This window comes from Sebastes umbrosus, chromosome 2, assembly GCF_015220745.1.
Source record: "Sebastes umbrosus isolate fSebUmb1 chromosome 2, fSebUmb1.pri, whole genome shotgun sequence".
In the NCBI taxonomy this organism is placed as follows: domain Eukaryota; kingdom Metazoa; phylum Chordata; class Actinopteri; order Perciformes; family Sebastidae; genus Sebastes; species Sebastes umbrosus.
The window spans coordinates 7,733,547-7,749,575 of record NC_051270.1 but is presented as its reverse complement, the minus strand read 5'-3'; the positions used below and the strand labels follow the sequence as shown (position 1 = coordinate 7,749,575).

The 16,029-nt window shown below is 41.3% G+C and overlaps 1 protein-coding gene across 2 annotated transcripts in view; it reads left to right on the top strand.

The window, feature by feature from the left end:
• slc7a10a (solute carrier family 7 member 10a) overlaps positions 1 to 16,029 on the top strand; it is a 46,284-nt gene that overhangs the window by 8,249 nt on the left and 22,006 nt on the right. Inside the window, exon 1 of one of the 2 annotated variants that reach the window (XM_037794011.1) lies at positions 8,351 to 8,538. The exons of the other annotated variant lie outside the window; for it this stretch is intronic. Within the exon in view, the coding sequence (XP_037649939.1) occupies positions 8,439 to 8,538 (100 nt within the window). The 5' untranslated portion in view covers positions 8,351 to 8,438. Of the gene's footprint in view, positions 1 to 8,350; positions 8,539 to 16,029 lie in introns of those variants that run through there. 2 annotated transcript variants of the gene reach the window in all.

The window sequence follows — 16,029 nt, the reverse complement described above, 5'->3', positions numbered from 1 at the left end:
CCGCAAGAACTCTGGGTTCCCTGTTAACAAATGATGTGTGGTACGGGCAGTATGGCAAACCATTTGAGCAGCCACTCCAGAAGCTCTACAGTAAGAATAGATCAAGGGTGGGATGAAAGAGAGAATGAGAGAGAGAGAGTGATAGTTTATCCTTGGCTGCAAAATGGTGTCGGGTTCATGGCCTCTTCTCCTTCCTTTCTCTTGTGGTCCCTCTTTCCTCATTCCTCCTCTTTTGTTTCCCTCCACCACTCCCTATCTACCTGTCTCCGTCCCTCCTTTCCTTTCTCCTTGCTTCGTCCTTTCCTTGTCTCTAGTCTCCATCCCACATTCAACCTGCTTTCCCTTCCTTCCAACCACATATCCCGTTCCATCATTGTTTCATTTGTCGTTTTTCTCTTTCTCGCCATTTCCATGTCTGAAACGTGCTACGTACTAATCAGTATGTCTACAGTAGCACCTCAGTACATCATGTGATTAGGTCATACTACAGTAAAACAGTATAAAAATGAACCTTCCTACACCACATTACCTACAATTTACCTTCCTTAATTAAACTCAGTCTCTCACTTTCTAAATCACTTTCTGCTTGCTGCCTCATTTTTCCTGATCCGATGCTAATGCGTGGGCTTGAATGTTTGTACCAAATCTCAGTGCAATCCACCCAGCTTACACTGGGCGAAGGTACACCCTGGACAGGTCACCACACATCCACTCTAACTTGGACTGTGAGAGGAAACCGGAGAACCCGGAGAAAACCCACGCATTGGGAGAACATGCAAACTCCACACAGAAGGGCCCCAAGCTGGAATTGAACCTGCGAGCTGCTTGTTGTGAGGCGGCACCATGCAGCCCTTTCCATCCAACGGTTTCACTCACAATAGCCAAACATGAAATTTTGTCATGATGGTCATCAAAGTCAATCATCCTCTTTAGACAATGAATGTCTGTAAAAAAATTCCAAGACAATCCATCAAATGGTTGAGGTATTTCCGTCTGGACCAAAGTGGTGGACCGTCAGACATTGCCATCCCTTGAGCCATGCCGATAGCACGGCTGAAAACGTGGTGTTTTCATACAAACAAGATCTACTCCACTATAGAGACTTTCTCTTGACATCATAAGCAACAGTAAATAAACCTGAAGACAAACTCAGTTTGCAAACCTGTTGTTATCTACAATCCTGACAATCCCACTAAGTTCTGAACAAACATCTTTTCATTCTTGTCAAAACCAACGCATTGTTGAATAAAGTAGTTTGATCCCTCTCACACTCAGTTGTGGTGTGGCTGCAGCAGCTACATGTGGTTCCCTGTATCATAAACAGAATAAATGTTCACATGACTCAAAAGCAACATGCTGTCAAATGGTGCATGCTGGTTCTCTAGCATGGTTTACTGGCACACCTAAAGCGGAAGCATCAGTTATTTACATGTGCTTTGTTGGTTGATGCTTAATGCTCTGTGTTGCTTTCTATGGGTTTATTTAATATATCTTGGGAACATCTTAGTGTGACATGTGCAGCATTGTTTGTAGGAAAAGAAAAAGGCCGCCTCAACCAAAATATGAAACATATCTTGAATGTCTCTACTTGTTTATACAAGAACAAATTCACAGTCAATATTTGATGATTCAAACAGGAAAGAGAGGAGGATCTGACACTCGTAACTCCAATCCATTTAAAAAAAAATTATATGCATCATTATTTCCACACGTAGTCTCCTTTATCTCCTTCCCCTAATGTCTACCTGTGAGCCAGCACCTCTTTTACTTTTTCACAGACAAAGTTTACTAGTATAAACCCCTAAAAGCTCTATAATTCCTGAGATTACAGTAAATACCAAACCACCAAGCGTGTCTTTCAAATTTAGACAAAAGATAATTTCTTGGCTGCATTTCGATGAGTCTTTAAATGTTAGGAGGCCAGAGGAAGCTTTTTATCACCACACAAGTCCTTTGGTTCATCTTCCACTTCAACTCCGACCCTCCTTCGCTTCCGTTATTCTCCACTTAAGCCCTCTACTCCTCTTCCTTCAGTTCTCCCTGTCCTCCAGCTCCTCCTCCTCCATTCTCCTCCCTCTATACTCCTCTTCCTCCTCCTGCCGCTGTACTGGGATGCTGTGATGTATTTGTTTACAGCACAACTCCTCCCCTAATGCCACCACAGTATTTTGGCTATTTCCCCCTCCATCTCCTCCTCTTCATCATCCCCTCCCGCCATCACACTGAAGCCAGTGTTTCAGCTTGCCTTCCTGTCGCCAACAAAGCATCTCCTCTCTTTGTTGGGGCCTCCTTTTGGAGAGAGAGGCCGCACTCCAAGTTAATTGTGCATTCGTTAGCATTCGCCTGCCGCAACTTAACAGCTTAACTCCTTAAACTGTAGATGAAGTGGTGTGTTGTTTTTTGTTTTTACGTTTGTTATTCTTTTCTGTTTTAAAGCTGTAGACACAAGCTTAAAGGAAGCTCAACAATGTAGGATCCCTCGCGTATGAGTAGCTGTGCCTTGCAGGTATTTGGTCACAAATCAAAATATTGGACAAATTTAAGTGTTGACTTGATGGAAAGCTAATTCCGTCGGGAACATGAATATGTGTACCAAATTTCGTGGCAATCCATCCATTAGCGATTGATACATTCCACTCAAAGCCAAAAATGTGAACCTCATGGTGTCGCTAGAGCGGGGGTGCCCAAACTTTTTCCCTTGGAGTTTGGCCAAAACTGGAACTCAATGGTGGGCCACGGGCCAAAATTAAACATCTACTGTCTTGTATTGTTGAGATGAAAAATGGTACTAGTATCCCAAGTTCCCCAAATTGAATATTCTTTCAGCTTTAACATGGTTATCCCATAAAGAGACACCTGTTGAATACAATTGGGCTCATTTCCAATCATACCAAATTTATGCATTTCCTAGACTGTTGCACCAAACTGCATGTGATTATCATAAAGTGGGCATGTCTGTAAAGGGGAGACTCGTGGGTACCCAGAGAACCCATTTTCATCCACATATCTTGAGGTCAGAGGTCAAGGGACTCATTGTGAAAATGGCCATGCCAGTTTTTCCTCACCAAACTTTGGTGCGTTATTTAGCCTCCTCCCCGACAAGCTAGATTGACATGGTTGGTACCAATGGATTCTAAAACCGCCTGCTACAGCCTCCGAAAGACAGTAAAGTTGGTCGGGATCAGGCCTTTTAATAAAAAATAAAAAAATTTGCTAACATCTGGCAGGCCAAATCGAACCTGATGGTGGGCCAACTTTGGCCTGCGGGCCTCACTTTGGGCAGCCCTGCGCTAGACGAAAAGTCAGGGGTCACCAAAGTCATATGATATGATATGTCATCTGGGAACCATGACTGTCTATACCAAATTTTGTGCCAATCAATCAGGTATTTCACTAGATAAGTGAACACGTCCTGCTGGTGGAGCTACATGAAAAGTCAGAGGATCACCAAAGCCATTGTTACGGTTGCCTTAAAATTGACTATAAGCTCAAAATGTCCATCAGATTTTTTTCTTAATAGTTAATAGAAAAGATCTGATTTCATTAAAGCCCCTTCATGTTGAATATGTACAGTATATAATTCAATAATTTGAATGGCATATTTTTGAAGAAAAATAGGACAGTCCCTGGGAAAATTGTGCTGTCCACCACATTTACTTTTTTGATAGGTGTCACCATAGTAATGGTACATGCACACAGGGGCGTTTTTTATCGTGAGGGATTGCCTCGCTTCCCAGCATTGGACGCTTGATGGGCTGTCACTAGACACAAGGCACTAGGTACCTGATTGGACGAACACTTTCCCTTGTGGGCTGCTGCTCCCAGCTTTCAAACCGGAAACAATACGGTGGCTTGTTACCTCCAGGCATTTTCAAATCTTACACATAAGGTCTTTAAAAATTTAATTGTTTTAGGCAATCAAATGCAAGCCACATTCACCAGAACACCTAGCCGATGGTAAAAAAAAAGGTCGAAGCTTGTTTTTGCTAGTTACGAATGCAGAAAGAAAATACTACATTTGGCAAGGGAGTCTTGTGACTCTACATGCTTTGGCCACGAGTGATTTAGATAGTTAAAAGACAGCATTTTGGATGTTTTGATGTTTAGTCAGTACGCTAATAGTTTTGTTTGGTGTTTTGCTAAGGTGTTGTGAGCACGAGTTGATCCCAAGTGCAGGACACAGACTGAATGGAGGTGTAAAAGAGTGTCTTATTACCACAAAGGATGAGGATAAGGAACTGATGATGAATGGGAATCCAGGGTCCGTGGGGAGGGATGGAGATGGCGGAGATGAGGCTGGCGTGAGAAGATAATGAGGGGAAGCGTGGAAAGCAGACGCAGCTGATCCTGGGGCACAGGAAAAACAGGTTAGAACACAAGGAAAACACCTGAAAGCAAACACCATGAACTAACAATACCTAGTTTGACTTTAGCTAAGGCCTTAAGCCCTGAACCCTCAGGGACTTGACTGACGTCACTTAGTAAATGGTTGAGTGTGAGAGGCTGCAAGGGCTTGTAATGGTGTACATATGAATGGGACAGCAATTTGCAGCAATATATCACGTTACCTTGACGATGCTAATCATGGGGTTTTATTTTATGTTTTTTTTACTGCCTAACAGAAATCTCGCAAAATCTCTCGTGATCAAACATGAACAAACATGGCAGACGACGAGGGGCAGGAAGAATTAGTGATGTTAGTTTTTGCACTACTTTGTACTGAAAATTCACGAAGAAAAAATTAAAATAATGGATGAAGTCATGCAGACATGTTAAATAAACAAGTGTGTTGTTGCCACAAAACAACAAGTGGATCCTCCATTTCTGAGGTCCATCTTACTACTGCTTTATTCTTTGCTTTTTGCATTAGCTCATGCATTAGCTCATGCATTAGCTGCGGCTGCCATGACTGCGGTGGTTGTCCTTCCATCTTCAGACAGCTTGGTTCTCAATTGACTGTCGTTCTTTCCTACTTGACTGCATCATCGGCTGTCCTCAGGGTGGTTTCCCACACACAACAGGATATCCGATTGTAAATATTGAACATGTTTAATAATTACGATTTGAAAAGCGGCCAGGATGTACTTCTGGGCCAGTCGGGGGATGTAAAAAACACTCTTAACAAACCTCCCACCATGTGCTCTGACAAATAAAATAAAAAAACGGGGCTTTATTGAAAACCAGGAAGTCATCATTGACAACAAATACACTGCAGGGGAAATAATTAATCATTCTGGGGTAATGCTTCCCTCTCTCTGTCCCTCTGGCACATATATCCCCTATTTAGCTAATTGGTATGAGTGTGAAGTTTTACAAAGGTCCTTCTGAGGAGGAGACCAGACGACCACCCCCAGGCTGCACACAAAGCAAGAGTCATGTGCTGGTAAATCCAAAAACACAACACTACCATCCAAATTTGATTGGGAAAAGAGTATAACTCCAGGTCATGGTTCATAAATGACTTCACCACATTTAAACTTTGACAAGACACAAAAAAAACTGTCTTTCATTTACCCTGCAGTCATTTTTAAACTGTGAACAATTAATTTACCGTTTTCTATGCAGACTTGTCACAGCAGGGTAGACACAGGTGTGAGGCTTGTTTTTCAAAATAAAAGCCCCCAACTCTCCCTGTATGTGAACATGAAACTAGGGGATGGACAGTGTTTCAAAATAAAACCCCAAGAATGTTTTTTTTTTCAAAATAAAATCATGGATGTATTATAAGAGCAGGTAGCTCAGAACAGGTCTTACTAATGATATTAACAATGCCTTGATACCTGTCGTGACAATGACATGGCACACTGTCAAAATTTCTTGTGATATTTTTCTAGTTTATTTATTACTGTCCCTTTTTATTTTATTTTAATTTTATGTTAGATAATTGTGAAGATAGAATGTGTTTCAGTGGTACATAGCAATAACTTAAAGTTTTATTTGTCAAATTTGATGTGTTTTTCAGGTATGATACAGAACAGGAGAGCGGACATTTCTGAGAGAAGCTTCCACATTTTCTGTAAAGACTTGAGCCAGTGTCAGCAAATTATTGTTGTATTTATTGTATAAATATAGAGTTGCTTTATGATGACATACTACAAAAACAACACTTAGCATCACTGATAGTGCTCCAGTTGTACAAACACACCAGGGATGGTTAACCAATTTTATTAAAGAAACCGAATCATAACCAAACAAGTCCATTTTCCTATACAGTTTGATTATTTATTAATTAATTACATGGCAGGACTGGGTGCGGGTGGTATTGTTTTCACATTATCAAATGTGGTCTTATGGAGACACCTACTGTAGCGTAAAACATAGGCTTGTTAATAAAACTTCAGGTAAGTAAATATTTTCTCGTCTCTGTTTCCCACCTCAAAGTCAAGGTGTTAGATGTGTGGTCACGCCTTTAGCCTACTGTATTTCTTGTTCAGAAATACAGTGAGTCAACAGAACCACAAGGGAAAAAATAGTTAATAGATCAAGAGCATCTAGTAGTGTATACTGTAGACCCTCCTCCACTTCTAAAGAAAGAGCCCCGAGGCTCAAATTACAGCAACAGACTCACCTGTCCAGCTGACACTGAACCATTTCCAAGGAGTAAATGTATTTATTTATTTATTTAAAAAGGATCCCCATTAGCTGATACCAATGGCACCAGCTAGTCTTCCTGGGGTCCGAAATCAAGTACATTACATCTATCACATACATACTATATACAACATCATATTTGTGTTACACAAATAACATTCATATTTTCCAAACATATATAAATTTCACATTCATACACATCTTCCACAAACATTTAGCCTCAAGGCCCATCATCAGGGAAAAGGAACAAAAGAAAAACCATACATGACCAACACTGGACTATCAATCAGCTGCTTAAGTAATGTATTCTTAGATGGTATTTGAATGAGGATTTGTTAGAGGATTGACTGATGTAAAGAGGGCAGCTATTCCATTGATTGATTACATAAGCATGCATAAGCTATTTTTTTCTGCTTCTGAGAAGCCCTACTGTCAGAGCAGGACTCACTTTTTGCATTGCATAACTGTTATTTGCATATATTGTGCTCTGCACCAGGTGTACAATTGTGCCTAATGGAGACAGGTGTGCTCTCCACAGACATAGTGTAAGAGCAGTTAAATAATCTTCCAACTGAAGGGGCAAAGTCACTGTCCTTCTTCTCTTTTAACAACAACACAGGTCAAGTTTATGTCCACAAAAGTTCAATTCACTCTAGTCATAAACAACCTCCATCTGCACATCTACATGACCAACACTGGACTATCGATCAGCTGCTTAAGTAATGTATTCTTAGATGGTATTTGAATGAGGATTTGTTAGAGGATTGACGGGTGTAAAGAGGGCAGCTATTCCAATGATTGATGGCACGATAGATGACCGTCTTTTTTAAAGGGACTTTTCCTGCTTCAGGAGGCTGAAGCAGGAAACTGTTATACGTAAAAATTATACGTGTAACTTTTTACACGTATAAATCTACCGGGTCGGTGTCCCATGCGCGCTCGCATATGCGCGCCCGCATGTGGCGTCGCTGTTCAGACCGCTCCGCTGCCTGCTTGTCTTCACTCACACAACGCGCGCGTTCTTGCTCCACCTCACGTTCATGCGCGCACACTCCACACTGCAGGAGAGTTAGTTTAGCTCTGAGAATATCTAGTGAATGTACAGTGAACGTTTGTGCAGAAATATTTGCTCCTCCAGACCAACAGAGGTTTCCCGTGTCTTGTGAAGTGATGGAGCTCCACAGCGAGAAACGTTATCATCTCCGACCGGGTGCTGGTGTCTCCCTCCGACCGCGGTCGGGAGACGATAACGTTTCTCTTCCTGCTTCAGCCCCGCTGCTTCAGCCTCCTGAAGCAGGAAAAGCCAACACTAGGATCAGATCTAAATCATGTTCATGGAGAGCCCTTCGTCAAGTCAGCTAACATTACTGCCAGGTTTTAGCTGAGGTGTGTCGCCTGTGTTGAGCGATGCTCGTTCATGTCTATTTAGAGCGAGCGAACCCGACGCTGACTTTCGTTGACTTAACAGCCACACCTGTGGCTGTTAAGTCACAAGCATTTCTGAAAGTTACAAATAGCCCTTTAAGGCATTAGATTTTGGGTGATCAAATTGCCTATACATATTCATTTATTTTATTTGAATTGGACAGTTTCCCTATACAGCTTGATTATGTAGGCTATTTATTCATTTAATATATATATATATTTTTTTATCATAATCCAGTCACACCTTTCCATCAGTCTACCTGGTGGTGACCTCAGTGGGTGAGTGGTGCGCATGCGCATGTTCTCATCCGTTCATCAGTAGTATATTATAAGGGAGCGCGAGGAGCGGAGCTGGGTTCAGTCTACAGGATCTGGACCGGACCGAGGCGGGCAGGAAGCTGACTTTAGCAAGGCAGGAGGAGATGGGGGACAAAGAGAAAAAGAAGAAGGATAAAAACTCCTCCGACAGAGTCACTCTGAAAAAAGAAATTGGACTTTTGAGCGCTTGCGCTATTATCATCGGTGAGTGTGTGACAGTTTTTGTCTTGATATGGAGAATTCAGCCACAGGCAGAAACGTGTTGCAGGATAACTATTGTAATGTGTGCAGCTGTTGCTTTACTGCTGATAAAGTTAAAATAACATGGCACACAATAGGAGACCGTGACAGAAGAGGTATTTGTTCAGGTCCAGATCTACTGTATAAGGACACTGCTGCAGAGGAATGACATGTTTTCATTCATAGATGGTTTAACAGTCTGACTTTGGCACAAACCGCATAAATACGCACAGATAAGAGTCGCTTTTTACGCGCAAATGTGGTCCGCCTCTGATGCCTCGGTCCACTTTTAGGTTTTGTGTGGAAACTGTTGCATCAGTCGGGATGATCTGAGTATGGACATTGCCTACGTGGCTGGATCTCCTCATGTTGAACTTGAAAGAGCGTGCAGACAAAGCGCAGACAGCCTCCATATGGTTCTGTGGAGCAGCTGAGCATTAACACTGAAACACTGACATGCAGGGTTATGAGCAGCCTTTACTGTAGGAGAGGCTGAAGCAAGGCATTCATGTTGCTCCATGCAATCATCCTATTATTAGCTGCTCATAGCCTACTACTACTACATGCACACGTGCCGCAGCACAGCACATTTACATTAGAAAAATCTTCTTCTTCATGGTTTATTTAATAGGGACCAATAAAATGTACATAGACAATTTAAAAACAGCTATCTGATGCCAGTATCATAGTGCTTATAGAGGATGCTTATAATTTGCAACACCTGTCCCAAGAAGGGCTTTTTGTGAAAATAAGAGATTAAACAGGAATGCACACATTTAAACACATTACATTTAGAAACTATAGGCATGAGTACAAGTTTGTCGATGAATTAACCAGGATTTGGTTGCTGTCTTAAAGGTGGTAAAGTTTGCAGCAGAGTTTAAGTGATCAGATAGGGAGTTCCAAGACTTTCGCTCCTTTCACAGAAAAAGCTGTCTGAGCAAAAGATGTTCTGCAGAATTGAACTTTACAATTGCCACTTGAAGCAGCTCTGGTGGATCTGCTACAGCTCTGTAGTCTCATGATGTATTTGCAGAAAGGCAGAGGAGCAAGACCGTTCAAATAATTTAAACACAAGCTTTACATAATGAAAATCAATAAAGTTTGCAAAACTTAACATCTTGTATTTACTCAGAATGCGGCTGAATGATGGCACCTTATTTGCTTTTTGTCCAAGATTTTCAGGGCCCTATTGTAAAGACACTCTATGGATTTTACTACAGACTGGTTGGCCTGGGACCAGGCAGCCAAACCATAGGACAAATGCAACTATAGAGAGCGAGGGTCTGTTTTAAAACTGGAAGTTGCAAACGGTTCCCTTTAAATTATGATGTACTAATCCGATTTAGTGTTACAGCGTATAAACGACTTCATCTGCAGCAGTAAACTCAACAGGTTTTGCAGTATGTGCTGTTATAATCTGACAGTAATGCAGAGGGTTCCCCGGGCACCAGCTGCCAGCTGATAAGCAGCCTCTATATAGTTATGGAGGCAGGGGGAGGAAGCGGCTGTAGACGTGATGACATGACATGAATGTTGTCATGAGGTCATGCAGTTATTTTAGTGTGAAACATTCTGTTCTTGGATTTTGTTTGTCACAGAGAGGTGTTTCTAGGACCAGACCTTTAGGGGGGCTCAGACATTAATGAGAATGTGACATGTGTGCAGTCAAGGGTGTAGATTTCGTTTGAACACTGGAGGGGGACACACATATTAAACGGAGGGTCTTGGGCATCAAACACTTAAATTCCTGCATTCTGGTGCACCCATTTCTGCCTTTTCTGCATCAATTTATGGTGGAAATGTCTTTATCTATATAAAGGAAAACACAAAATTCAGGCACCAGGTGACAATTCAAAATATAATGGAGTATAATGCAGTAGCCTAAGGCTCTCAGTCATTCTGTATTGCTTTCAGATATTTATTCTCCTGTAGATAAATTAAATGTTATTCCTTTATAACCTATATTTATGGTAATAACAACCAATTTGAGGTCTAAGTTGTTGCGGCAATTTTGGGGTTGCAAAAAAGCTGCATGTGATTATCATAAAGTGGGCATGCGTATAAAGGGGAGACTCGTGGGTACCCATAGAACCCATTTTCATTCACATATCTTGAGGTCAGAGGTCAAGGGACCCCTTTGAAAATGACCATGCCAGTTTTCTCTTGACAAAAATTGTACTTTTCTTCGGAGCGTTATTTAGCCTTCTTCCCAACAAGCTAGCACAACAGGGTTGGTACCAATGGATCCCTTAGGTTTTCTATTATTTTTAGGGGTGCTGATATGAAATTTAGAATCAGAATCAGATTTAGTTTGCCAAGTTTATACATACATGGAATTTGACTCCGGGTTTATGCAGCTCAATGTACTTGAATGAATGAAATAACAGCTAAGAACAACAATGACCAACAAAAAGTTTCGGCTTTTCAGAGTAGCTCTTCTTTGCTACTCTGATCTCCTTAGTGAGTGCGTTCCTGGACTGGTTGTACAGGATCCTGTCCCTACTTCCGTAGGCCTCCTCCTTGGCCTGATGAAGCTGTTATTGTATGTGCGGGAGGGTTTTTGTCGGCACACATGTTCTCACAAAGGCTGATGTAAGATGTCACAGTGTGACAGTGCTTTAGCGCCCCTAAAAGAGTCTAAAATCACCACTGCTTTATAGTCAGATGATAATATATGAACTAAGTTTCACCTTGTGCGTTTGTGTGTCATCATGCGATTTAAATGTCTGTCTTTAGACAGATTATGTCACCGTGATAGCATAACAACCGTGCGAGATGCAGTCACGAATCTTTACTGATTTGTAGTTGAGATCAAAATGAAGGTTGAGTTTGAAGATCGGTGTGGTACGAGCAGGGGCGCCGGAATCAGGGGGAAGGAGCCATTGACCCCCCCACTTTACGCCACTGGTCCAATTTGGCATCACGGCTGGTGTGATCCCATCGCAAGATGATCTCTAGTTTTTTTTTACAATGTTGATTACTTGCTGTGCTTACTGTTCACAGATCCTCATGTTTTATATATTCATGGTGATAAATATGAATGAATACATAGAGTACAAAGAAATAGAGGACAAAAGAGGTAGTTTTACCAGTAAGGCAAATTACAAACAGATCTTTCACATGGGATCTCAGAGGAAGATAGAAGAACAATCTGTGACATTTTGAACAGTGTTACAAGGGAAGTGCTACAGTGGGGCACTTTCAACAGGGATGTTATCGTTTAAATAGCTTATCTTGATAACCAAGGTCACGTCTATTGTGCTTTGATAGAGACTGATACAATCCCAGTTAATACTCATTCTTTGGCCTGCCTGCCTTCATTTGGCAAGCAGTGGCTGTACAAATCTTTGCTAAACTTTCAAAGTACACCCACAGTTCTGACTATTCTTTACAGTACACCAGAAAGCGTCAAGGGTTATGTACTTGGTCTAATTTCATTTTGCTAGTGTGAAATGAGTGCTCAAATCACTCAGGTTGATATACTGACTACTTGCCAAGTCTTTTCTGTGAAGCACAGATGGAGTGAAGCCTGTGCAGCCAGTCCACACATACAACCTGAGTCATGCTTCTACCCACCAGATACAGCCTACTCACATATCCAACGCCCCACTCTAGTAAGGTGGACTATTGACTGCAGCTTCTCTCTGTGTGCAACTACTACTGCTGCTTAGGGCTAGATAGTAAACCAAATGTATTAAATGACATGTTAATCTCTAACCAAACTGAATAAACGTATATCACACTATAAAGATGACAATGGCATCCAGGTCAGTGTTTCACAAACTTTTTTTCTGAGAACCCACTTTTTAAAAATGACCATCCATCGCGACCCAATTGACAATAGGCCATATCTATAACTTGTGAGAAGAACGGATTTATGTGTAAATGAACATGCCTGACCATTTTTACTGCCATTTCAGCATCTCCTTATCTTGAATAGGTAAACCAGCCATTTTGAAGATATATACATTTGATAAATCACAACTTCATTTTATGCATCGTTGCTATACCTACGAAAAGTAATAAACTGTAATTCGTATATATCCCACGAAATCAATTTGTATCCACGTAATTGTGAACCAGGAAGTACAAAGAGCGACAAACGCCACGTAGGGGGGAGGTCGGGGTGGATCAAAAAACACCAGACATTCGCCCAGGAGAAGTCAACGTTCATATGTTCGTACTTAGGTTACGCCACTTCCGGAGTTATTTTAAACCAAACCACGACCTTTTCCTAAACCTAACTAAGTAGTTTTGTTGCCTAAACCTTATTAAGTTGTTTATTGTGAAGATGTAAGTTTATTTTGAAAAGACTGGAGCGGAAATTGACACATGCACCACGTGTTGCTGGACATTCGTAAGAAAATGCACGAAAACTGAAGAATAACTTTTCGTAAGATATCATATTGTATGAGGATGCGTTGAACATATATACATGATAAATACTTAATAAATGAGACCAAATAAATGCACTTATGTGGAGTTAATAGGCTTTGTTTTTTTTCCTCTCATTAGTAGAACAAACAGAATGTACGCTAGCCTTTCATATTAGATTCAATGCTATAAGTCGGCCACAATTATCAGAACAATCCGGACATTCAGGCTCCCTCATGTGGCTCAAAGGTGTACTGCAGATATAAATCAGTGGGTCCTGACCCAGTCTTTGGGAATGACTGATCTAGGTTAACCACTATTGCCACATTTTACCAGCCCCACCTCCACTCTAGCAAGCACCTCATCCTACACACGGTTTCCCGTGGGGAAAGTCTGTTATCGCCACGCCCTGCTTCATGTTAATACTGGTAGGACAGATCCAAAGACAATGCACCTACTGTAATTTTTTCACACAAGTTTACAGATTAACATAAGAGCTTGTTTTTCTCTCTTTTTTTCACACAGAAGGGTGGTGGTGGGATTTCTTTACTCTTCTCTGCAATTTGAATAAAATGGTGATTAATCTGAGCAGCAATATTGAAAAAAAATCCGAGCTATCATGCAGGGAGACCGAGAGGGTCAGTAGGATTCTGATTCACGCTTTCAGCTGTGATGCCAAACTTCATGACATAACAAACACAACAAAGGCATTATGTAATGGCTCTGCATCACACCACAGCCTCCACAATCAAATCTGACAGTGATAGATGCACTGGTCCGACCTCCTCTCTCCCTCTGCATCATTAGAAAGCATTCAGAGCTCTAACGGGGATCCAATGGGAAAGCTGCGATGGCGTGCCTCACTGGGCTTTATCAGCTAAAATGTTTACAGTGGACAGAGATATATTTTTCTTTTTGTCACAAAGTTCTTCAAAGAGGAGAAAAACTTGGACGACAGCGCAAAACATGTTTTGCTTGGACAGCTGCTGTTTGGTTACTTTCTCGAACTTGTTAGTTTTTGTTTTGTCTTTTCTTTTCATAGGGGTGATGACATTTGAGTGCCAGGCTGGATTTGAACTCATGACATGGTGGCTTATTAGTATGTGCCTTAGCCAACTGAGCCACCAGGGAACCTCTGTTTATCCCTGTTTGGGGGACAGCTGAGCCAGGACCCCAATGAGCCATGTTTCCACTACACCACAAGGCCATATTGGATTAACCGGTTCTTTCTATCATAACTATGGTTGTCTCATTACATGCCTGGGACAGGTGTTGCCTCTATTTCCTCTATAAGCCCTTTTCACAGTGGCAATTTTGACATGTCATTGAAGGGTAAACACAGGTGTTATTAATAACATTAATTATGGCCCTGTTATGTTTATGTGGGCCAGGGAAGAGGAAAGACAGCACTGAAGTATTTTCTCAATGCAAAAGATGTTTTCTCTCTTCTCCCGACTGGCTTCGGCAAGAGTTTGATTGACAGATGGTTCATCCAATCACCTGACAGGTATTTTTTGAAAGTGCCTACCCTTTTCTTAACAGTTTCCAATGACGGCTTCTCAGATGGTTCTGCGTAACAAACCATCTGGGGGTGGTCAGGTTAGTGTTGACCCTGCTATGACATGTCAAAATGGCTTCTGTGAAAAGGACCTATTATTCGTTACTGCATATAACTCATAAAGGTCACCAGGGAGCTAATTAAAGAGGACATATTATGCTTATTTTCAGATGCATACTTGTGTTTTAGGTTAACATGTTTACATGCTTTAATGTTTAAAAAACACTTTGCTTTTTTCACACTGGCTGTGCTGCAGCACCTCTTTTCACCCTCTGAATTGAGGTTTGAGCTCCTGCCCCCCTTTCCGGAAAAAGCCCACTCTTGTGATTGGTCAACCAAACCAAACTCTTCGGACTCCGCTCCGGCTCTGCTCTAACTAGCTTTGTTTGAGGGCGTTATGCAAATGTATTAGTTGGTGACATCATCACTTTACGGAAAAAAGGCGGGACTTCAAGCAAGGCAGTTCAGGAGCCGTGTTTCTATGGGGAGAGTAACTATATAACACACTAAAGCAAACTGAAAAAGCACAGAGGCATAATAGGTCCAGTGGTTTTTCACCCTATTGGGCTACTTTTAATTAATTTAGCAAGAAAAATGTTTTGGGTGGCAAGAGTCTGGCCTGACATCTTATTTTTCTTCTCATGAAAAAGTGCAAAAGTTCAAGCAAAAACTGTGAGAAAGTCACAACCAGAGCTGCGTGGTTCCGCATGTTTGCTGTCTTTATAGGAAAATGCAAATCGACTCTGCCTTGCAGTGTAGAAGAGGAAACTAAAACTTTTAAAAAACACTGACGTATAATTGACAACATTCATGGTTTGCCTTTTAACATTTGTTGTTTGCCAGTTTAAATAGATCCTTGTGTGTTGAAGTTTTGGTCTTGCCATCGTTCTTTCTACCTGCATCCTCCATCTATCTACAGTTAGGGTGCTTTGACCTCTGACCCATGACTTGGTTGATAGATAGAGTCAATATAATAGCCCAAAATCTAAACCAGATCAGTTTCACGGATACATCCAGTACACCATAAGACAGACAGCTAAGGATAACGTGTTTTCTGAGATTGCACAAGTCATTAAATGAAACAAAAGTCAGTTGAAACGACTCCTTAGAGAGTTTATTTAAACGGCTGGGATGTTTTAATAAGCCTCTAGGGATTTCATGGCGGCTGTTCAGAACAGCTATTTACTTAACAAGGAAAATCAGAAATAGACTCGATTCTAAATGTTTGGAGGGTTTAGATTTAAAATTTAAATATGATGGCTTTGTGTGTAGTATGCAGACTGACTTGTTGACTCTCAGAGTACCGTCTAGTTAAATGTCTAATTATTTAAAAGGTATAATATGTAACAGTTGTCATTCAAAGTTGGCATCACCTCCTCGGCTCAATGACTCGAGTGATAGAGTGAGAGAAGCGATGGTCGAGCAAGCTATAGAATGAATGGAGAGAGAGAGCGTCGTTAGCGGGAACAAAGCAGTGAATTAGAGGAATAAGACGTTATTTTCTGATTGTTTCACGGCGG